Here is a 23,923-nt window from a genome sequence, read left to right on the forward strand (position 1 = left end):
TTTCACCAAATTGGTTTCAGTGTGCACAGATCAGGATTAACCGCAGAAAAGGTTTATCAACCCAAACTATCCTTTCATTTTAATAAAGGACCAGTGGTGACATCTTAAACCCCAACTCCTCGTCCAGACAGAAAAAAAACAGTCGCTTGATCCTTCGGAAATAAAAGGGAAGCTTCCGCCAGTTGAGATGTTAGGAGTTCTGCAAAGGGGACAGCGTTGCGGTCACCTGTGAATGTTGTACCACGTAGCGCTAGCGCGAAAGAAAACCCCAGCGTCACATTCCAAAGTCTGATCAGTAGTAATTGTCGTTGTAGGAAGAACTTACAAAGATGGATTTGCTCTCAGGTCAAGAGGTTTATTCAATAAGCCCCAAAGCATCTTAGTGCACGGCCATTCTCCCAAAACACCTTTCACCTCAATGAGTGTTTGCCCGATCGCAGGGATTATTTAATAAACCTCAAAGTGATAATACAGAAAGTTATTGCTATAATTTGAGAAACGCCTTTAAATGATTGTATGAAAATGTGTTTTATAAAAATCTTTTAAAGCGGCAATCCGTTCCAGCGGAGAGAAGTGATGTTCGTGAGCAAAGTTAATCCGATTGGTTGTAACTTCCCAGTTGAGTGCCGAGCTTTGTACACCTGGTCAGGTTAATGGTAAGTGCTGTCATATTCACCTCGGGTGTAACTCTGGAAAACAGATGCACTTCCTAAAAATATTTACATAGTGGAAACGATATAAAAAAAATTTTTTTTCATTTATTTCAAGTTATAAATGTGGGGTTTATTAATGTGTACGGAAAATAAAAGTTAGGTGTAATTTTCTGACGTAGTTTAAGAGGGGAAGTTTATCATGGCCCTGTAAGCCGAGACCAAAGGTGTTCCTTTATTAAATTGTTGTCAGATTGTTCTTTCTTGTGCATTCTTTACCAGTAGGAAAGAGAATAGTGTCTGCTAGTCTTACATTTTCATCATTTTTAACTTTGCTTCTGTATTTTATAGCGTTGATATTGTATTATGGCATGTGGATATTTTGTTTAATGTTGAATGACTTTATACTGTAACTTATATTAACCTTCATATTAAAATGTGAAAAGATTTCTGCTGAATATGAAATATATAATAATCATAATGGATTATTAATCTAGTAAAATGAGATGTTCTATAAAGCTGTTTTATCACATCTGTATCGATTACATATAATGTCGCTCACAGCACCTCACCTCCATACCAAGCGCATATTAACCCTAATAAATAATATTAGGGTTAATAATCCTTGCACAGAGTTTAATCAATTCTAGTTTATACCCATTCCTTCACAATAATGTATACGGCTAATGGTGGACTCAACCCTTATAGATTTACCCTTTTCCCTTCTGTGTTCCCCCCCCCCCCAAGCTTAACATGTTTTGTGGATGTTTTTTGTTTGTATGCAACCGACACAACCTCAGATAGATATACACCAAAAAACCAAGTGAGCTGGGGGCAGATGTGTGATATCTTAAACCTGAAATTCGGTCCATAAATCGCCTCTGTTCCTGGTCATTGGACACAAATAACAGCCACTGTTTAATTTCCATCACATGATCCATAATCAGAACGTCAGTGTGAGTGTGTAATGCAAGAGAGATGAGTAGAGTCTCCTCCGTTACGTGAATTCCCCAAAGCTCTGCAACGTCTTTTCTGCTCGATGATTCCATCGTAATACACGACCCATTCATGGAAAATATTTTCTAACTCAAGTATAATTACTTTAAGATGGAAGACATGAACTGCGCTAGAATGACCACACAGGGCGTTTGCAACCAACGAGCGTCCCGGCTATTAGATTATACTTATACAGATTATATATTATACAGATACTCGGCCTCAGTGTGCATCGCCGCTGGGGAGATACTCAAGTTATCAACTGGTCAACACTTCTGTTTTTATAAACATGTTTTTATTTGCCATTTTCAATGTTAGATCCGGTCTTTCCCAGATTACCTTTCTCCTTCAGAGGGGAAGTTTGATTATACAAATGGCCGTTTAAGTGAGGGGTGTCTTGGAGAAGGACCAGCGGCTGCAGCTGTCCACATTCCTGGGGTGGGGAGATGTGACGCAATCCGACTACAAGGTCCAACATGGAAATGCTAATGCAGGGCAGTCAAGTTCTGACAGAATGCCGACAGCACAAGGACTGCTACGTCCTTCACCAATCGGTACAAACAGCCATTGAGGTGCACATTTGGGGCAATGAACACTCAAGCCTCGCAAATGTGTAGATGGATGCAAAAGAAACGTTTCAGATCCTGACAGTTCTGAAGGACACCGCAGTCCCAAGCTTAACCTGGGGATGAAATGTGCTGATCCGTTTATGGGAGAAACAAATGGATGGCGAATTAACTCCCATTGTTCCCAAAACCCAATACAATCACGAATGAAATGCTACGTTTCAAAGCATCGGATCGTTACCACAGAATGAGACCTCGGGACTGAAGGTGTCACCTTCTGAACTACACGCAGTGAAGCAGTGGCATTACTCACGGCCCAAAATGTAATGTTCCAGGGGTTGTTCTGGAGACCCTACCCCCACATAAACCCTAAGTGGTCAGTTTAGAGCGACACGCTACAAAGGCGGAAGTGGAGCAGCAGATTGAACGGTTTGCCAAATGACCAATTAAGTCGGTCAGCACCACTCCTACAAGACACCTTTCATAACGAGGGCGTTATGAAGCCGCCACTCCTGCGTTACTGAAGCAGAGTAAGAACTGAGCCACATGTGCAACAGAACATGCAGAGTACCGGTCCTAATTTCTTTGCATATCCAGTTATTATAAAGCTGACAACTGTAGTCTTGTCTTAACCAGGCAACAAAAAACAGTCCCCTTAGAATAAGATTTCCTGGCAGGGAAAAACAAGAAACTCTTCTGGTAACACATTTAACGGCACACCAGCCCGTGTGCCAGGCTCAATCAATTCTGATTGGTTAATTGACTTGCTGGCTGCTCATTTGCTGCATCCCACGGCTGGGTCTGGGGGCCCCTCCACGACCTGAAAAATGAAACAATCGGCTTTAAACTCTGGCCCAGAAGTATTTCCACCCCCTGTAACAAATACTGGCCTATCGCTAATCCAGAAACACTTGCACCAGCCCGTGTAAACTCTGCAGCTCATTGGTATGTATGTTCATGCACATCCTCAGGCAGACACACTGCATGACTGTGTACGGTTCAATGGGACACTGATCAAGCTCTCAAAGTATCTACTCACCACTCGAGTCAAGTAGTCTGATAAGATCACAGAGATGGTCTATATTTCCCATAACAGAGCAGTTTAATGCTGAAATTATATAGAATATTATGGATAGGGGAGAGGGGGGGGGGAAGACATGCTCACAACTAGAGCATCAAACCTTCTACCCCAGAAGGAGCCTCCGGCCATGCATGGTGTGGTACCCACAACAAACCCAGCTGCTCAGTACAGAACTGGCTCATCCCATAAGACAGAGAATCGTAATGTTTGAAGCAAGTGGGATGTCCACAACATGTCCTAGGACCTGCACACCGCAGCTTTGGGAGAGACGTAAAAGTGTCCTAAACACTACGGATGGATCAGTACGGTTTCGGAAACCCATTTGTTACATCATGTTAGTCTTAGAGTAGAACGAGTACCAACATAACGATGTATAGATTACAGTGACAACCACCCAATAATGGCTCCCTTTCCCCTATAGAATCATGCTGTACTTATAAAAATGATTCCAGAAGTATTTCCCAATCTGAACATTAAAGTGACGAGATACCTGGCACTATAACTACTAAGGCTCCCAAACACTACCCCCTGAAAACCTCCCACGCAACCTCTGAACAGGGAATCCTAGGACCGGTGCTGCCTGCTGTTATGGTGGTTGTATTTTAGAGCTTTGCAGGCTTAGTCTTACCTCCCTACACATCTCGTGTTACATTAGTATACAGGAGCAGCAGGTGTCACAGCACGAGGGCTGATTGAGTTTAATAAAAACACACCACAAAACAACTCTGCAACCGGCTGCAGTTGACGTAACATCTTTATTGAAACTCAGGCAACAATTCACAAATTCAGAATTTGGGGGAGTTTTAATAGGGGGATAAGAACAGTTTTATTCATCTTTGTTTGCAAAACAAAAATTAAACGGGTACAATCCCCATATGGGTCAAAACGCAGCATTAAGTAGTAAAGCTTAAAAAGAAAAATAAATTAAACGTCAAGTTTTCAGGACAGATTCTGGTTAAAAAAAAAAAAAAAAAAAAAAAATATATACGCAAGTTGTACTAGCAAAAGTGTTTCCTGCTGAGCTTTACGCCTTTCTGCTGCGCAAGTGTTTAAAATGGATCATTTACAAGGTTAAGAAAAAAAAAAACAAACACTCCGCATGGAAGTGAATGTTACTAGCCCGACCTGGAGCTCTGGGACGTTTTAAATGTGGCCGATGTGATCAAGTGATTAGGGGATAAAATGTTCCTTCTACTCCTCCGCCCACTAGTGGTCACAGGATGTCTGGCGTGGCAGAGTTAGGCGTGCATCACTTGAGCATTACCTCGAGGCGCTCCCCGAGGACCTCCCTGCCCAGAACCGCGTTTAAAGTTTTGTTGATATCCATCCTAGGAGAGGGGGAAAGAAAAGGTTAGGTGTGGGGGGGGGGGGGGGGGGGGGGGGAAGGGAGGGTTTCCACGTAATGCTGAAACGCCAAGAACGAAGAAACGTGCGAGTTAGAGAGATCATGTGATGGCGATCATATTCCCTGTGGCAGTCTGGTACTTCTGGCACCGTTAGGACCAGAGCCGCTCTAAAAGCTTCCTCAGAATTAAAGTTGGTGTTACATCTCATCCTCTGAAGGTGCCAGGGTTCGTGCTTTAAGGGTACAAATCAGGACCCGCATTTCCAAATCACTCATGGAGTAGAACGTGGCAGTGGTGTATTAACAGCGAAGCTTCGTTCCATTCCCAGCAGGGTGAGGAAGCGGGCATTATTAGGAGTATGCCGTTACCAGCCCATTAGAGGCGGTGGCGGCTCAGGTATCACAAGCCGAGCCATTCCTGCCCAGGGCACTGGTTTCCTGACTTTATTTGGCCAGATAAGACACAGGAGCCGCTTACCCGTTGGTAGTTGTTGGTATAATCCCGAGGAGCACTGAACTGCGACTGGGCGTAGCCGCTGTTTGGAGTGTTTGAGAAGGCGGGACGATAACCATCGTATGCACCTAAAAATAAAGAATGGCAGGTGTCAGAACCAGAGCACAGATCATTCTAATACAGCGACGTGATCGCGCAGTCCTGCAGTAACGCAAGAATCCAACTGATGGGATCATTTCTAAGTAATGGTGCTCTGTTAAGTTTGCACCTGCGAGTGACTCTCCGAACGTATTCATTTACCCACATGGCCCGGTAACGAGGGCAGCTGCAAGAGCTGAACATTGCAACCCTAGCACATGGAATTTCTCACATACCAATGCAGACATTCAATCTGCACCAAGAGAGCTACATGCACTACTGCACCAGGATCCAGACACACAAAAGGAGAACTTCCCAGCCCAAAACCCAGTGCCGCCACAAAATAAACCTATTCCCCACCCACCGGTCACAAGGTGACCCCGTAATTACCTCTGAAGCCGTTGGATGGCCCCCTGTACCCATTCATCAAGCCGCGGGGGCCTCGCTGCCCCCCTCGGGGTACCCCTCGGTTGTTGTAGAAGGGTTGGCCGTTGCGTGGGAATCCAGCGTTCTGCTGCGAGGGCGGCTGGTGCCCGGCGGAGACTTGGTGGGACTGGTCCGAAGCCGCATGGTAGGTGTTAACCACTGGAAGGGGGGCAGGAGGGGTGTCACAAGCCCATCTGAAGCCTGACGCCGCCAAGTAGCCGCGCCATTTACCTCATCACTTTGTGAATCGGGAGTTACAACTGTGGGGGGGACTGAACTTTAGCACCCCACTAAACGTGTTTTTACTGCAGACCACCTCCCAGACCGGAGACCTTTCAATGTTCCGATTTCCAGAACCTTTTTATCCAAAGTTGGATATATTTTAGGAGGCAAAATGGCAGTACCAATACAGAACCATCCTGCTGGTTAACCGCTCCGCGATAACGCGCACACACGTGCTAGGCTTTGCCAGTACAGATTTACATTTTAAATGCAAAGTAGAAATGGGACGAGACCGCCCAGACCCTCCCCCTATTTGGCACCTGTTTGGAGCTGCTCTTGCTGAAGCTCGGATTGTTCCACTTGGTGAGGTTGGCTGGGGAAGGTCTGGTTGTAACTGGCCTGGTACTGGTTCTGTTGCTTCAGTGCTTCTGGCTCATTCACAGGAGGAACAGGTGCATTCATATTAAAAACCTGCAGACCCAGAGAATAGATCCGATCAGATACAGAGCTATAAAGATCTGACCTGGGACGTGGCAGTGTGGTCAGAAGGGGGGACGTGGCAGTGTGGTCAGAAGGGATTAGGTTTCCTATGGATATGGATATTCTACAGCTCATAATGTCTGTTACCTTAGCAAAGCCATATAACAACAACAAACGACAGAGAAGCCCAATGCTACATCCAATGACAAAAATATACAGTAAAATACTTAATATATTCTCGGGAAAAGGGTCATTTAGTTTAACCCTTTGGCCAAAGCATTGTAAGCTTGCGAGCCACGACAAGGCAGACCCTGTTCGCAAGTCCTAACACTACCAGATAAAATACTAATATACCTATATTAGGATTAAAATTATCATTTACCTCTATTAGGAGGGAGAAAGGCCACATTGGATCTATATCCAGTAGAATGAAAGGACCTACTCACTTGGGAAGCCATAGCCATATAGTACAAATATTTTAATAAAACCCCTTTCCTGCATCAACTACATGTCATAGCAACACTTTGGAGATTCCCTCCAGTGTAGGTAACATAATATTCATATCGGTTATACATCTCTGTTGCAGTTAGATAGGCTGCAGTGTAGCCAAAGGGATTTATATTAAAGCGCGTTAACATTTAGTCCATTAAATTATCACAACCAGCAACCAATCTGCACTGCTTCACAACACATCCAGCACCTCAGAGAATTCTCAGAACATTCAACTCCATCTCAATAAGCAGCCCCAGCCGGAGGGGGGGGGGCGCCTTGCACCCCAGCACCAGACAACCTCCCTTGATCAGACACTTACAGTCTGCATGGATTGGAACGGGGCAGCGTTGACGTTGATGCCGCTGCTGTGCAGGGGTTTGCTGGAGCCAGTCTGGAACACCTGAGGTTGGGCAGCAGCAGGAAGAGACGAGGTCTGTGTCGGGTCCGGACTTAAGGACAGGGAAGCCTGGACACAACAAAAGACCGATTACCCATTATGCCCAAACTCCCGAGGTCTCAACCTAGAGCTGTCTAAGCAGATGGAAACATGCCTGGATCTGGTCGATTGAGTCTTTCTGGATCCTTTGCTCTGTGGGGTGGGACGTCTGGTACATCTGCGGAGAACTTGTATACCCTTCACTTGTGGAGATCAACGTAACCTTTAACACAAGCAAAAATTAAAGGCTACACTGGAGAATCCTTGTACCAATGAGACACAGCTTTACAAATGATCTGCCGTCTCTGGAGTAGACAAAGAAGCCCCCCCCCCCCAATGCACATCCAACACAACACATTTTATAGTTAGAAGTACTATAGTTAGAAGTACAGGGTATTTAGATCAATCCTTTGGCCAAAACAATTCAAGCTGCAACCACGTCACGGGAACCCATCTCAGCAGCATCTACACTAACTGCTTTATACAGGGTCTATTGTATTTCTTCCCCCACAAAGGGGAAAACAAAACATTATAGCCAACAGCATGGGATGTGACATGTTTGCGGTACCCAAGGGGTTAACATTTAGGAGCACTACAAGTGCCACAGCGCAGTTATAACCCAGGAGTGCCTTTGTGACAGCGATATAAATAAATAAAACAGCGATCTATGTATTAAATCATTTGTCACGTAGTATACGTGGTCACTTTCCCAGAGGCGCTCCAATAGACCCAAATATAGGATGGTGTGTGTCTGGGGTTTGAGCTTGCCAAGACTGCCGTTTCTGGTGAGCTGCAGCATGAAAAGCAAAGAATCACCTGCAAATATATCCCATCTTTTCTTGTATCCCGTACAATAGTAAAACAAACACACAGAAACCCCCCCAAAGATACAGATACATACATACATGTATATATGATATATGTGTGTCAAAAGGAGGGCTACCGGGCGTGGCTAATTGTATAAAACAAGAAACAAAGAAATCCAGAGCAACATCCAATGTGACAAAAACACAGTGAAATACCTATATATCTCTTGGGGGAAAAAAAAGGTCATTTAGTTAACCCTTTGGCCAAAGTGTATAAGCCTGCGAGACCCTTTCAAGGCATGGCCATAATTTAATTTTAACCAGTTAGTGTGAGGACCTGCTGTATTTGTCACATTGGATGTTGCTCTGGACTACTTTGTATCCCGTATCACAGACAATATGAGCAGCGACCCGAAATTACAGCAAGCGGTTTCAATGATTAACTCTACGTACGGTACAGAGGTTTCATTTCCACTCATCTGTCTTACTAGTGTGCGCCAACCCAGGCCGCGGCGGTGAGAGCAGCGGTATCTACCAAGGACAGTTTCATCTCCAACCCAGAGAGGTGGTAAAAGTACAAAACAAAACTAGGCGTACAATACTCGGCCACAAACTGACCTGCGTGGAGTCTGGAACTTGGCTGGTCTGAGATAACCTGGCCTCAGAATGAACTGCAAAAGGGAGGGGGAAGACGATGTTACCCAACGCAAACAGCCCCCCCCTGAAAGGTCTCTGTGGGGAAATGGTTGCAGAGCAGCCTAGCAATGAGGGGTTCAATCCAGTACGAACCACGCTGCCAACTCACTGGGAATCAGAGTACAAAATGTATATCATCTGAATTTGAGCGGTTGCTCTACCAAAAGAATCCTGCATGGGCGCATAGCTTCTGTACTACAAATCATTGTTAGATTTCTATGTCTATATATCGGACCATGTTGTCCATTTTGCATACACCGCTTTGACACACTTTCCCTCCCCCGGTCTGATTGCAGCCTGTTACCATGGCAACAGAGAGTAACTTGAGCAGAACTACGATCACAGACTGCAATCTGCCAGATGTGCAGGAGGGGCAAACTGCGTGGGGGTAGGTGGCAAACTGCGTGGGGGTAGGTGGCAAACTGCGTGGGGGTAGGTGGCAAACTGCGTGGGGGTAGGTGGCAAACTGCGTGGGTTTTGGGAAATTCAGGCTTCCAATCAGGAACTGGGGTGTGGGGGTTCTGCACACTTTAGTAGGGAGTCCGCAAAGGTATACTTGCACAGTAGTCTTGCCATTATCCCACACAAGATTGTATTACGGTTTGTAAAACCAAGATGCATTGATGTTATGGCAAAGGAAGGTTATGATGGTACAGAATAAAAAAAGCCAAAAATTGGGAACCGCTGGTTTAGACCATACAAACACAAGATTGTCTTACCAGGTGTGCACACCATCTGCGGTAGGTCCAGAGTTTGAGCTGGGTTCATGGGCTGTGCTGACACAATGGCGGGGTCAATAGCTTGGCTGTCAAACTCCAGCATTGAGTCCTGCCAAGGGAGAGGGAGTGTTGGACTTTGTTATGCACCACTGTGCATCTGTCCGTCAGTCAGAGCATACACTCACCTGCATGAAGTTGTATGGACCCTGCATTTGGGCCATCAGGTCCTGAACTTTCTGCCTCCGCACAATGGGGTCGGGCTGGACTTGAGCGATAGTATTTAACGTGAGGGGCTCGGGGACGGGAGGGGATGATGCTTGTGGTTGCTGAAGTGAGTTAACGACCTTTTAAAAGAACACAAAAGCTTAATACACAGACCCCCCTTAGAAACATTAAGCTTCCAGTTTCCCTGCTGAGTGGGCTGGTGAAAGTGCCCTACACGATACCGGAGGCCTGAGACACTGCAGGAGGTAAATACTCGCTAATGGACCTGGTTTAAGTTACCAGCGCATTAGGTTTGCTGCAGGACGCTTTTTACGTTTATGGAGAACGCGGTTGACAAGACAAACCTGTTAAACGCGCGAAAAACGAAATAAAGATCTGAGACACTGCAACCAGAACTAACTTTTATTAGGACATGTGGGGGCAGGGTCATGTTTATTGAAAGGTACAAAAAGCGTCACTTTTAACATGAACATTAAACAAATCTTACTTCAACTGTTTCTACTGTCCACTCATCTACTTGCTCCTTCTCACTGCTGCTGCTGAACTGTGTTTCTGCCATGAACTGCCTGTTCACAAACTGCAGGAGAGAGAAAACGTGCGCAAAGTCCAGGATTTAGACAAACAGTTTCATGAAATTACATTGGTCTCAGAGGAATTGCACAGGCTGCATTGACCTAAAGTGAAAAAATGCATGCCTCCCCCCCTTAAATATATGACATGCAACTATTGCGACCTGGCGCTACACGGGATTCCTGTCCTCTGAAGTGAGCCAAGATCAAGACCAATTATCAGCTCTGTGTAACATATGCCAAATGACATGATCTGTGTGCTGAAGCTCAGTAAGGAGGCAGGAAGCTGTACCCCATTCTCTGCCTATCCTTAGCAGCTCTCACTATATTAAGGGGAGTTATTATAGGTAGTGAGACATAGCCGCATGTGCCAGCTAAGCTTGACATCCCATTCCCCATTGAGATGCAGGTGATGTTTTATGCGATTAGGAGACATCACGAAACCACATCTCTCCCCCTTACAGTGTCAGTATCAGCGCTGCTGGCACTTTGACAACTGGTGTTGCCGCCACTGCATTCATTCTTATCCCATTTCCCCGATTCCCAACTGTTTCTAGGGCCATTTAATGTGCTACCTGCTTCAGCACAGGCAGCGTTGCCCAGAACAGCCACCCAGAGTTGCAGAATTGCACTTAAGTTGCTCTTACCTCGGTTGACTCCACTTCACTGGGATCGGCATATTCTTCTATGGCTTCTGGTTCTAGAAAGAATGCAACACAAGACTCAGCGCCTATTCTCGCTTAATATTCAGGATCTGTTCACAGCCATAAGGATAAGGGTAGAATTGCCTATGAGACGCTTTCCCCTGCAGGACAGACTCCCGCATTTCATTACACATTCAAACTACAACAGGGAATTAGTTCTCAACCTGCAGACTGCCTGAAATCGGTATCACCCAACATCTCACAGCAATAATCAGGTCGCTATAAGACAGCGCTTCCCCACAATCCGTACACTGCGCCCCCCCGCTAGAAAAGATTTGTTCTGTAAATCACCAATTAACCATTATTGCCGACTCAAGACTATTACTAACAAACCTGTGTGAGCGATCCCAGACCGTATAGGGTCCTTAGCGCATGGGAGGGGGGGGGGGGGGGCGCGGAAGAACACACGTGTAATAAGGCCCAAACGGCACCTCTTTGTGTGCAGGCAGCATGGGGGGGGGGGGGGGGGGGGAAATCGCTGTCACTCGCTGTGGAAGCTTCCAAAGTTACACCCCCACAATGCCTTGCTGCAGTGGATGCAAAGCATTGTGCAGAGTGACTTTGGAAGCTACACCCCCCCACCCCAATGTTTGGATGGGACCTTACCAAGTGTGCTGTCCCCACATGGGCTCGGGACACCGCTACACTGCCTGGGAGCCGCTAGGACAGATTTTATTTTGGGGTGACCCCTCCCGGACCCCCCGGGTGGGAAATCCCTGCGCTACATTATGGGCATCTGCTGGTGTCTGGGAGGGAACGGTTATGTTACAAGAGGTAGTCAGCGCTCAATTAATGGAGCATTCCAATGTCAAGCAAAAACATGCAGAGGGGAGAGATCCAGCAGGCGGCTGCCACAGGTGTTGGGTCACCATGAGAGCAACATAAAGAGGACGTCACTAGGAAAGCAAAAGGAGGTACCGAGCTCTGGTGCTTGTTCTTCTGCCACTGGCACTGCAACGGGCTCTTCTTCCTCCGCACACAGACCGTTCTGGTGGTTCTGGGAACTGTCGAAATAAGTACTCTGGAAGACCCGCTCCACTACCTCCCGCAGGGCTTTGTCTGTAAAACAAAGAGCCACAACCTCAATTAAAAAAAAAGAAAAAGAGCTTAATCGCTGTAAACGGAGCTCAGCCTTGTTAACTAGGTGTCGTTAGGACCAGTAACAAAGCCATCAGTGGAATTAAATGGCAGTTACAGCACATTGTACCAACCAAAGGCTCTACCTGCTGAACGGCAAGAAAAGGTAGGCGTCCTCTGGCACATGCATCAACAGGGACAGAGAGAGCAAAGAACCAGTGTTACACTGAGATCTGTGTAGTTGGCACGCCAATGTGCTTGTGAAATACAAGAATCTCAGGGCTGCCGGCAGCCACCGTTTGTGGAAAGCGCGTCACCTGGGGCAGACTGTTTATTAAACGCTTCCCACCTTGGGTGTTTTTTAGGACTGATTGCAGTCTTTTCTGGGGTACCCCCGGGGTACCAGGAACTGCAGGCAGGTTCGGTGAGCATCAAGGAATCTTTATTAACACGTGCACAAGGAGACGACACATCGACAAGCCGTTTCAGTGTTATCCTAGGTGGGGTCGTCCCAGTCTCAGTATTTATACATTACATATAACCCTTATCTGATATGCATATATTACCCCTTCACCCAATCCACAAGCTCCACATTGCAACCATCCCATAATACTTGTTTCTCCCAAATTCCTAGGGAGTACATGATTTACCTGGGATAATCGCAGAGCAAACCTTGCCCAATCCCACATTCCATCCTGTACGCAGAATGACCAATACACACTTATCAGACATACACACATACAATAGAGGAGACAAGATGAAAGACCAGTAACCCCAGACCCTTTGTATTCTCTATAACCCTCCTGTCAATAATTCTTTCACGGGACAAAATTGAAAATGCCATAGCAGAACTTATATTAACACATTTGGGATAAAAAGTGGATGTTTACTCACCAATGTAAGCGATCGTGAGGCAGAGCTTGCGTATGCAAGTCACCTACGGTGGCCTCTACAGTTCAACCGTAGGCGATTTGCCAACACCACGCACGCACGCACACGTAAGCGCTACCTCACGATCATTGACACGCTTTCACGTGACCCTCCTACTGGAAACAAAACGGAGGCAGATAGGATACCCGATCGGCCCTTCCGGGGGCTACCCATACGGGACTCTGCGGAAAGGAGGAGAATCGAGTACACCAAAAATGACATCGCGGCCTGCACCCCGAGTGATGACAGTACGAGGCCAAAATATCCTTCCGAGCTCAGAAAAAGATCCCGTATCAGGCGGCCAGAGGGAGGACACGTGAAACTCTCACCATGCTGGAAAGCTTTATATTCAAGTCACACAAAGCTCGAGATAGGCGTTTGTGAGCAACATCCACTTTTTATCCCAAATGTGTTTTAATAAAACTGCATTATGCTATGGCATTTTCTATTTTTTCTTTATTTAAAAAATAAATAAACGTGGGATGAAAGTTTAATTAAGACAGTATGCCCCCAGGTGACGAGCTTCCCACAAACATTGGATGCCTGTAGCTATGAGATTCTTCTATTTCACAAGCACATGTGAGTGCTAATTACATGCATCTCTTATATTACAACATTTTAGTGTTACGCTAGTGTTTCTTTGCTCTCTGTATCTCCCTATTGATCCATGTGCCAGAGGAAGTCTTGCGATTCATTTTGAGGGGCTTAGAAACCCCCCTTTTTCTGACAGGCAGCGGCACCAACTCACTTTGGAGATCTACCATGTAATAGGAACGGGACTTGGAAAGGTATCACCAGTATGTAAGCTATTTGATTTTGGCACAAGGACTTTATCGCTATTACAGCGTCACAAGTATAGGACCAATATCATGCATGGTTTGCTTTAAAAAAAAAAGGGAATGTGTGCTAGCACTTCTATCTGATCACAGTGCCAGCTTAAAGCCCTTAACATAATAAAAGTGTTTATTCTACTGTGAACTAAAAGGAAAAAAAAAAAAAAAAAAGTTGAACCAAACACCAGTTGTGGTTTCTAGAAAGAGTCGTGTGTGCATCAGCAACAATACTGCTGAGGGAGCAGGAGCTGGCACAAGGCCCGGGTTACTGCTGAATGAGTATGGGTACGCCTGGAAAACTATCACAGCCACATACAGAAAGCTGGCAGAGAACACACTTACACTGTTACCACCCCACCGTGACCAAGAGAAGTGCGTTCATGACACGAACGCCCGATACACACCCGAGACAACATCACACACACTGTCTGGCAGACACTTCTACAGCCGCCTTCTACTCCCCTAAAAATCCAACCCCGGCAAGAACACGGACAGGTGAACTTACACGTGGTGCCACACACCGCCTTCTCTTTCCCTTCCAGCAAGTCCCACAGGTGGGAAGAGGCATGATCGTACTGCTCACTGAACCTGCAGCAACAGAATGGGTCGGTTAGTTTGTGCTGGCGCCTGCTACAGCCCCATCAAGTTAAAAATACGCTTCCTCCACTACTAGACATTTCATGAATCTAATCCCCTGACAAGTACTACCAGCTTACACAGAGAGCAAGCTCGCGCCTTAACATCTGCCATATTAGGACTCTATTCCTGCGCCACCCCTGGCATTAGCACAAGGGACGCGCAATTTCTGGTGTCTGTGGCAGTAAGGGGCGGATTTGATGAGCACTTGTACCTAACGTTCAGGTCACGGTCAGGCTCCACCAGCTTGTAGAAGTCATCCAGCAGGGCCAGCTCTTCCTCCGACATGACATGGACGCCGTTCAGGCCTTGCTTCAGATCGCTGCGCACTTCGTCGTCCCCCAGCTTGTCCAGGAGAAACTGCAGCTCCAGCACTGTCTTTAAACGCTTCTGCTCCGCTTCCTCGCGCACGAGCTGCTCGCGTCGTGCCGCCTTCTTTATGGATTTCTGGATCTGGAAACAGTAACATCTGGTTAAAAAAGGTGCGTTTCACTGCAAAAAGTCAAGGACAAAAGTACTGCGACAAATAGCAAGCGCCTGCCTTTTCATTGGCTTGATCCAGCTTAAAAATAATAAAAAGTAAATGCATTCTTCATATGCACTTCAGTTATTATGCAACAAAACGGCAATCTTCTGGGGAAGAAATGGAAGCTCAGTCAGCAGCTAAAAAATAACCCCCCAGCTGGAAAATAAACGGAGGAGTGATCCTTATAACCAAGGTTGAACTCCTTGCAGCATGAAACGGTTTATTGAGGGGAAACCAATAAAAAGGTTCTTGAAAAAATGAGGGAATGGACAACAATTTAATGTAAATGAATGCAGTGGATGTTAAACCACCCAGAACAGCAAAGCGTGTGAAGAACTCCGCGACAGTGATGCCAAGTGCATTGTGAACCTGGGTCCAAGGCATATTTGATAGGAAGCTCTTTGGGAATCTGCTTTTCAACTTGCAGTGAGGCCTGCAGGCCTAGCATTTACTGCTCACCATGTACACACAGAATACTCGTAGTGAGGCCTGCAGGCCTAGCATTTACTGCTCACCATGTACACACAGAATACTCGTAGTGAGGCCTGCAGGCCTAGCATTTACTGCTCACCATGTACACACAGAATACTCGTAGTGAGGCCTGCAGGCCTAGCATTTACTGCTCACCATGTAGACACAGAATACTCGTAGTGAGGCGTGCAGGCCTAGCATTTACTGCTCACCATGTACACACAGAATACTCGTAGTGAGGCCTGCAGGCCTAGCATTTACTGCTCACCATGTACACACAGAATACTCGTAGTGAGGCCTGCAGGCCTAGCATTTACTGCTCACCATGTATACACAGAATACTCGTAGTGAGGCCTGCAGGCCTAGCATTTACTGCTCACCATGTAGACACAGAATACTCGTAGTGAGGCGTGCAGGCCTAGCATTTACTGCTCACCATGTACACACAGAATACTCGTGGTGAGGCCTGCAGGCCTAGCATTTACTGCTCACCATGTACACACAGAATACTTGCAGTGAGGCGTGCAGGCCTAGCATTTACTGCTCACCATGTACACACAGAATACTTGTGAAGCCTCATCTGAAAATATAAAAACCAACGGAGAAGGATGCAGTCCGAGGATGAAACAATTCTGTGTATGGACTGGTTATCAGATACCTCCTCATCTTTTAAAGCCAAGAAAATTTCATTAAAATTCGGAAAGTGAAAATAACTCATTGGCTTACATCTTGACCCAGCGCCATAAAACTCCTCTGCAATTCACGGCCAAATTCCATGTTGCTCGCAACTTCTTGGAGTTTTGCCACCGCATCCTGAAGATACAAAACGCATGAGTCGTAGTGACAAACGCACCAACCCATCGCAAATTAAATACCCAAAAAACAGATCTTACTCTTGGAAATGCATGCAACCACATTAATAACCCATATAAAAAGCGCACACATTTTAGCAAGTGGTTTGCCAACACAAGTCAGCTCTATATACTCTGCATGCACCTTCACAGATGTAGAAATTGGGACCTAGCTTGTTAAGTTATAGTGGCTATATGGACTCTTCCTTCCCCCGCTGTTAGAAAGAGTGCTAGAGAAGGGTGTTGGTTCTTACCAGTTGGTCCTGATTCAGCTGTTCTCCTTTGTCCATTCTATCCTGGTAATCATCAAGCTTGCCCTGAAAGCAGACATGTCCAGGGTTACTGGGGCTTGTAGTCACAAGTAAAAGGAAGTACTTGGGGCAGGCATGATCAGGGGGCATGGTATTCTAAAAATCCACGCGTAAAACAGCGGTGTCCCTATCACACGAGCGCTTGTCACCACACAACTGTTACATGTGTCATCAACTAAATGCAACAAAAAGGTAACGTCAATTCTCCGACTCCTGGGAAAGAATGTACAGGATATGCCTAGAATGCATTTATAAATGGGTTACCAGGAAGGAATACATTGAGAGCTACCGCTCGTTTTCACGTATGTCCTGGGCACAGTTATGATGACAAATACATAGGAGTATGTATTTTACTCTGTTAAAATACAAATAGTACAGTGATGCGGAAAGCTTCTCATAAATTCGCACTTCATGAATAATTGGAAGAAAAATCACCGGTCTCAGGTTTGGGAATACAGACCTTGCCACGTAATTATACGCATCTCATAGGCCGAACACAATGAGGTTTTCCCAACTTCTTAAACAATTACAATTTGCAAAGAGTAGGACATTCGACAGTCATACATTTAAAAGGTCACCACTGGTTAAGATTAAAACACTAAATCTGCCTATAACCAGCAGCTTTATGGACACTGACTGGAAGGATATGCAAGGGAAAGATACAGCCGTAGACACAGTCATGTAGTCTGAATGAACCACTTCAATGCCAAATCACAGCACAAGCCTCTGTTTCATGGATTACCAATTACTGACTTGATTGTATTAAATACAATCAGGACACTGCCCCAGCACCCAAATTCTTCCAGGAGATGCTTCAGATTGTGATAACGGTCACAGGACCAGCCAGAGAGAATGAGCAAATAAAAAATAAATAAATAAAAAAAAAGTGTCAGATTCCAGGACACCAAATACCATGTTCAAAAAGGCATATTAGATCCAATACAATATAGTCATATGGACAGTCAGACACAATAACAAATACAACGCTTACAGAAAGAGCAAATTAAGTCTGAAAATAGATGGGGAAGAAAAGAAACCCAAGCATAAATTGTGAGAGAGAGTGGGCCGACACCGTGGTGTATTAGATCCAATGGTACAGGCTAGAAAATGTCTTATCACACTGGTATATTGTACTGGATTTAATATACCTTTTTGAACATTGTATTTGTCGTCCTGGTATTTTACCTTTATTTGCTCATTCTGATGGAAAGCACACACAAAGCTTTTGAGCAATTGTCATCCATAGATATACAAAAATAATTGTCAATCTTGTGTTACTATAAAAGGAAAACCTAATCCCCGAGGAAGCGTGTAAATGCGAACCTTGACCAGTGCGAGATAGGGTTGGAGTTCCACCTGGCTTACCGATCGTGGTCCTTAGCCAACTAGCCTGCTGGGGGCTTCGCTGCCTCAGACTCCCCATTTGCCTACACCCCCTCTTAGTATACTTATGCAAGTTTCATGTCATGGTTGTGTTAACCTGTGTCATTGTAATCTGTGTCGTTCATTTTGTGGACTTTTTATAATCGAAACCTTTTACAAACGGATCCCGAGTTCGCAGTCTGCTTTCCCTTTTGTCTGTGCGAGACCTCCCTCGGGAGCGCTCACTTAGGAGGAGTTAGTGGAGTGCTCCTGCTGATGGCTACAAGAGGATTCAAGTTCCACTCCGTTTATATGTGGGACAGCGCCAGCACGGGCTCCTTTACAAATGGTACGTGTTCCTATACATTACCAGGTGGCAATGTGGTGATGTTACATTTTAGTCATTAACTGAATATTCATGGGACCAACACAAATTCTGCAGAGATTAATTTGTCGTACACCGCTTTCCAATTCCCATGGTCTTCATCCTGTGTAATGTTCGAATGCCAACACCCACAAAGAAAGCTCTGTACCCCAGAATGTTATCTGTGAATAACTTGTGCTGACCGCCTAATAGGTATCACACCCTACAAAGAATTTACAATCACACCAACAGAAAAAAAACAAAAAAAGCCTACCCAGCACAACATGACAGAAGCCTCAATGCATTGAGCGCAAACAATGCACTTTATCAGTCGGATTAAACAGTCATACATTTCTGTACATCAAAGACTCAAGCATTCATGTTCCACGGTCAAAGTTAAGAGATGTGTCCGATTAGAAGGGACATGTCCCAGTTTTACCGCGCAATGCACAGAATGGGCGGGCGAGCTTGCTGTGTAGATTGAGTTCTGTATAACATGTCCATTGTAACAACAAATTTTACTAAAATGTCACATTAGTGTCTCAGGGGCATCAAGATAGGCTCACAAGGAAGCCCGCAGGACGGAGATTATTCTGCTTAACTGTAAAACATTACTACCAGGAAGAGGGCAAACAAAGTGAGAGTTACCTATAGAGAGAAAGCACCCCATAAGGCCCTCACACGTAGACTGTAGAACACTTATGCCACTAATCTGTGCCTAACCACCACCGATAACATACTGAGGGGGCGAGAAGGCAGCTTTACAAGCAGATTAGGCAATAGAAAATAATCTATATTTTGTATAAAACTTCAGTTTTAATTGTATTCCTTACAAAGATTCCGCCTTAAAGTGTTATTTCCATCTTGTGAAATGTGTACATGAATCAGTTCTTACCAGGAACACTAAAACCAACTCCAACTCCTTATGTCTGTTTGACCAATAAAGGCATTCACAGGAGGCTTGTAATGTAGGGGAAATATATGCATAAAATGATCAATGTTTCAGTCCAGTCTTGGACCTTTGTAAAGATACAGAATAAAAACAAAGTATTTAAGATACTACAGTAGGTGTTCTTGCTTTCTTTTCCATTTTGTATCTTGACATTGGACCAAGAGTGACCTGAAACATTTATTGTTTTATGCAATAAGTTTATTTTTTTCAACATTACAAGACCTGTCCATGCCTACACTTGTGATTCATGTTAGATACGGATGCTCGCTGGATCTTGTTGGTTGTGCATCCGTGGCAACTCCTACAAAAAAAGGACCGCATGACCAGTGAAAGCAGCCACGTTTATAAATAAATCATATCTTTAAGTGATCAAATCAATCGTAAATCCATTTGTTTACCATGGAACGTGCTCCATACATACATTCATACTTGTTCAGTTCATTTTTAAAAGCAAGGGTACCAACAACATTGACCCACTGAACTTGGCACTGCCCTTATTGCACTTCCCTCCTAAAGCAGGAGTGCCCCAGTAAGATTGATCACAGGGACAACTACACATTTTGAGGATAGATGTCCATAATAAAAATAAATATGTAAAATGTATACCTATTTTTCATTTTTCTTCTGCAACCATATTGTTTAAATGTTTTCCCTAATTTTGTGCTTAACGCCCAATTACCCCATTATTTTCTGACCCCATCCCTCCCCCCTCCTCAACGGTATAACTCATTAAAATGTAATATGTGTATATCTATATCTCGAAGCAGTAATTAATGTTAAAGGGAAGTTTGAGGGTTAAGCAGCATGCCAAATCAACTTGCTGTATACTGTGCAGTCACTGGATTGCACTTGTCACTATAGACATTGTGAGATTGGTTTTGCTGCTGCACGGATTGTACTTCTATACCAACGTTATTACCGCGCTGTTCTTATATGTGTGCGCATGTTACCGATCCCTCCCCGAGATCAGCCGCGTGTACGCGCAAACACTCACATTGTACTTATATTACCCCGGGTATTATAAATACCTACAGCTACATACTCCATCCCCGAGCCCCGCCTGGGAGAGGATATACATGTGTATGCAATGTTGTACCAAGGCACAAGCACAGCGCGGTGTGCGACACAGAGCACACGGTGCAGCCTCCTCCTCCCCGGCACAGGGAGCCGCCATGTTGGATGCGGCCTGCTCCATGTGCAGCAGCCCGGGGCCTGCGCCGTGTGCTCCGGGGAGGGAGACAAAGGGCCGGGGACAGGAGGCGGGCCGCGGGCAAGCGATCCGCGAACCCTCCTATAAACAACAACAACGTGTCCGCCAAATACCGGACCCCGTTATACCGCGCACACAAACCCCCACAACAGGGGGAGGGGAGCCAGCACACATACAGCCCAACACACACACACACACACACACACACACACACACACACACAATAATACGTTGTATGCATAACAACATGCGCATAAGTTTATATTTGAGTGTTGAGCCCAGCACAATAGGTTCTCACTGCCACAGGATCAGCAGGGATCTCCGGATATACCCAAATAAAGGGGGCAAGGGCAGAATAATGCAGGACAACAGCACAAAGCAGTACGCCCCATCCCCCGTTATTTTTACATCATTGGAAGGGGGGGGGGGGGTCTTTGGGAGCTGAACTACCCCCTTTCTAATTCTGTAAAAACATTAAAAAAATAAATAAAAAAAAGTTGAGGATTGCTTGCTAAACCCTTACAAACAAAGACATGCGTTGTTTAACATTGCCGCGCACACACACACACTTAGATTTTAACACCGACTGCACCCCAGATTTACCTATAGTGAAACAGATCCCAGCCGTTTATAAGATGGTAGCTGGTCTGTTTATCCTGTGAGTGACAGGAAGGGATAGGCTTCATCCTACAAAACATTACACTGCCCTCAGCATCCTCTGGCTTTATTAGGCCTCTGCCTGTCAGTGACTAAAAGTCAAACATCTACTTTGAAAATAGTGTTGCCTGCAGCATCACTAATGATACACTGTGTACAGTCAGTGCTAGTGAACCTATACTAGGGAGTGATAACTAGGCCACAGGACCACTTATTAATAAAGGGGACCACTGCAGCCAAGCGTAGCTGAACGCGGGACTGCGTACCAATCTTTGGGGCGAGGCAATACAAAAGTTAACTGGCGAGTGGAGGTTATGTGCGGGCCACTAATGTGAGCACAACAGGGCATCTCACTGGCTCAAAGTCATCACAACCATTAGGCACAAGAGGATAAAGATATATATATACACGCATATTTCTACGGTAAAAATGCAAGTTAGCACCACCTGACATGGGATCACATTACTTAGCCTACAGGATGATTAATGGCAACAGAACCAGAAGCTTCTATTTCCACTGGCTGGTCATCTCCAGCAGGGTTCTGGATATCTCCAGGCTGAACTCAGATACTAGTTCTGCTGGGCACCTAGCAATAGGTGACAGTTATGACACGTTTACGAGGCTGCAGGCTACGTGTCACCACCACAAGATATGCAAGGATAACCCAAACGCCAGAGTGCCAGGAGTTAAAGTACCAGGTAGGGGCACAGACCTTTTTCTTCTCCAGGTTGCGCAGCTTCTTGTCAATCACTGCCAGGATCTGTTTCATGGCTTCGCTCTGGATGTTACCGGTGCTGCCGGCGGCAGGGACGGGGGCAGCGGCTGCCTCACCGGAGCCCGGCACCGCCTTACTGCTGCTGGTGGCTGAGGGCATCTGAGGAGAGATTAGGAGTTATTACAAGATCACAATGTGTGAGCAGGGAATCCTGAACCCGCCACGGAACACGACAACCAGAGCTAGTCTTTTATATTCTTGTAGGTAGAGGCCATTAACCTGGCAGGCTGGGTGCATAACCAGCCTGTGCCATCCTAACCCATTGTGCCAGGTTACCATGCCACATTACCCCACCGGTGCCACCCGAAACCATGCCACCTTAATCCCTTGTGCCAGCTCACCATGTGCCACCTTAACCCCTTGTGCCAGCTCAGTGTGCCACCTTAACCCCTTGTGCCAGCTCAGTGTGCCACCTTAAACCCTTGTGCCAGCTCACCGTGTGCCACCTTAACCCCTTGTGCCAGCTCAGTGTGCCACCTTAACCCCTTGTGCCACCTTAACCCCTTGTGCCAGCTCACCATGTGCCACCATAACCCCTTGTGCCAGCTCACCATGTGCCCCCTTAACCAGCACTGAGGCCTAACCTGGGAGAGAAGCTTAGCAGGGGGATATAGATATATAATCTCCTAATAAATTCAGATTCTGTGTATAGCACACTGGGGCCTAGCAGTGTGCGTGCTTCTATAAGGCAGACACGGACGGGGGGTCGGGAAACCCTGTTCCAAAGAGCTCACAATCTAATGCGTTTGCCTCTCTGGTAGAGAGCGCGTTTTCGGATACTAACGCCGCCCCGTTATTCCGCCCCCTCCCGGTGTGCGAGACGGTGCAGCCCCGGTACCGCACCTTCCCGGGTCTCCGCTTGTGTCGGGGGGGCGGGGCCTGAGCGCTGCTCGCGGTGTGTTATTACACGGAGAGTCACCGGCTGCTCCTCCTCCTGCCGCCGCACCGAGCGAATGAGAGCGAGACACCGGAAGCGGAGGGATTTACACGGCCGGGGGGCGGGGGGGCCTGACAGGGCTGCCCGCTGCGCTGCCTGCAAGACAAGGGGGGCCGCGGCCCGGGCAAGAGGTGGGTCACAGAACGCCTTCTCCTCAGCACGTCTGCCTCCAGCCTCCCGCAGGGAAACCGCTTCTGTGTTGATGACGCCACTGGCGTGAAAGAGCAGCGGCGGGCGGGGGGGTCCTTCAGGCGCAGTAAGGGCAGCCCAAACAGACAATGGATCGATAGAGCGAGAGCTGCTAGGCCTCCTGGAGCAGGGAAGGGGTTAAGGTCCCCATGTGACGGGCTGTCCATGGAGAGTGCCTGAATAGAAAGGCACGTGGAGGCCAACAACCCCCCTCCCCGATGTTCTGTGAGTGTCACTCACTGTCAGACACATAGGTGCAACCACGCACAAAATGGGGTGGGTGCGTGGCTGATGCTACACACTCACACCCAACTGCCACACACTGCCCACCGCCACGCCCAACTACCTACACAACACCCCACCGCCACACACACACGCCCAACTGCCACACAACCCCCCTACCCATACCCCACTGCCACACACCCCACATGCACAGCTACCCACACCCAACTGCCACACACACACCACACTTCCACGCCCAACTGCCACACACCTCCCCTACACAACACAGCAACACACCCCACTGCCACACCCCACACCCACCTACCCACACCCCACCGCCACACACACCCAACTGCCACATACCTATCCAAAGCCACACACCTCCATGCCCAACTGCCACACACCACCTCCACACACACTCTACCCACACCCCACCGCCACACACACCCACGCCCAACTGCCACTCACCCTCCTACCCACACCTCACCGCCACACATCCACGCCCAATTGCCACACAAACACCCACGCCCAACTGCCACACCAACGCCACACACACCCAACTGCCATATACATACACCCCACACACCACCTACCCACACCCAACATGTACAGCTA

General features: G+C 46.6%; 1 protein-coding gene across 1 annotated transcript; it reads right to left on the reverse strand.

Moving 5' to 3' along the window:
- Nucleotides 1-1,919: 1,919 nt before the first annotated feature.
- On the reverse strand, nt 1,920-23,092 carry CAPRIN1 (cell cycle associated protein 1). The gene is made up of 19 exons (XM_075567585.1): nt 22,804-23,092; nt 21,898-22,059; nt 16,584-16,646; nt 16,205-16,291; nt 14,696-14,934; nt 14,351-14,433; nt 11,924-12,064; nt 10,949-11,001; nt 10,220-10,309; nt 9,693-9,851; nt 9,508-9,616; nt 8,711-8,763; nt 7,402-7,509; nt 7,170-7,316; nt 6,199-6,349; nt 5,621-5,815; nt 5,117-5,220; nt 4,558-4,621; nt 1,920-3,032 (listed from the first exon to the last, which is right to left on the reverse strand). The coding sequence occupies exons 2-19, from the start codon at nt 22,057-22,059 to the stop codon at nt 2,968-2,970; spliced, it is 2,073 nt and encodes a 690-aa protein (XP_075423700.1). The 5' UTR covers nt 22,804-23,092; the 3' UTR covers nt 1,920-2,967.
- Nucleotides 23,093-23,923: the final 831 nt, after the last annotated feature.

This window comes from Ascaphus truei, chromosome 12 (genome assembly GCF_040206685.1).
Source record: "Ascaphus truei isolate aAscTru1 chromosome 12, aAscTru1.hap1, whole genome shotgun sequence".
NCBI lineage: Eukaryota > Metazoa > Chordata > Amphibia > Anura > Ascaphidae > Ascaphus > Ascaphus truei.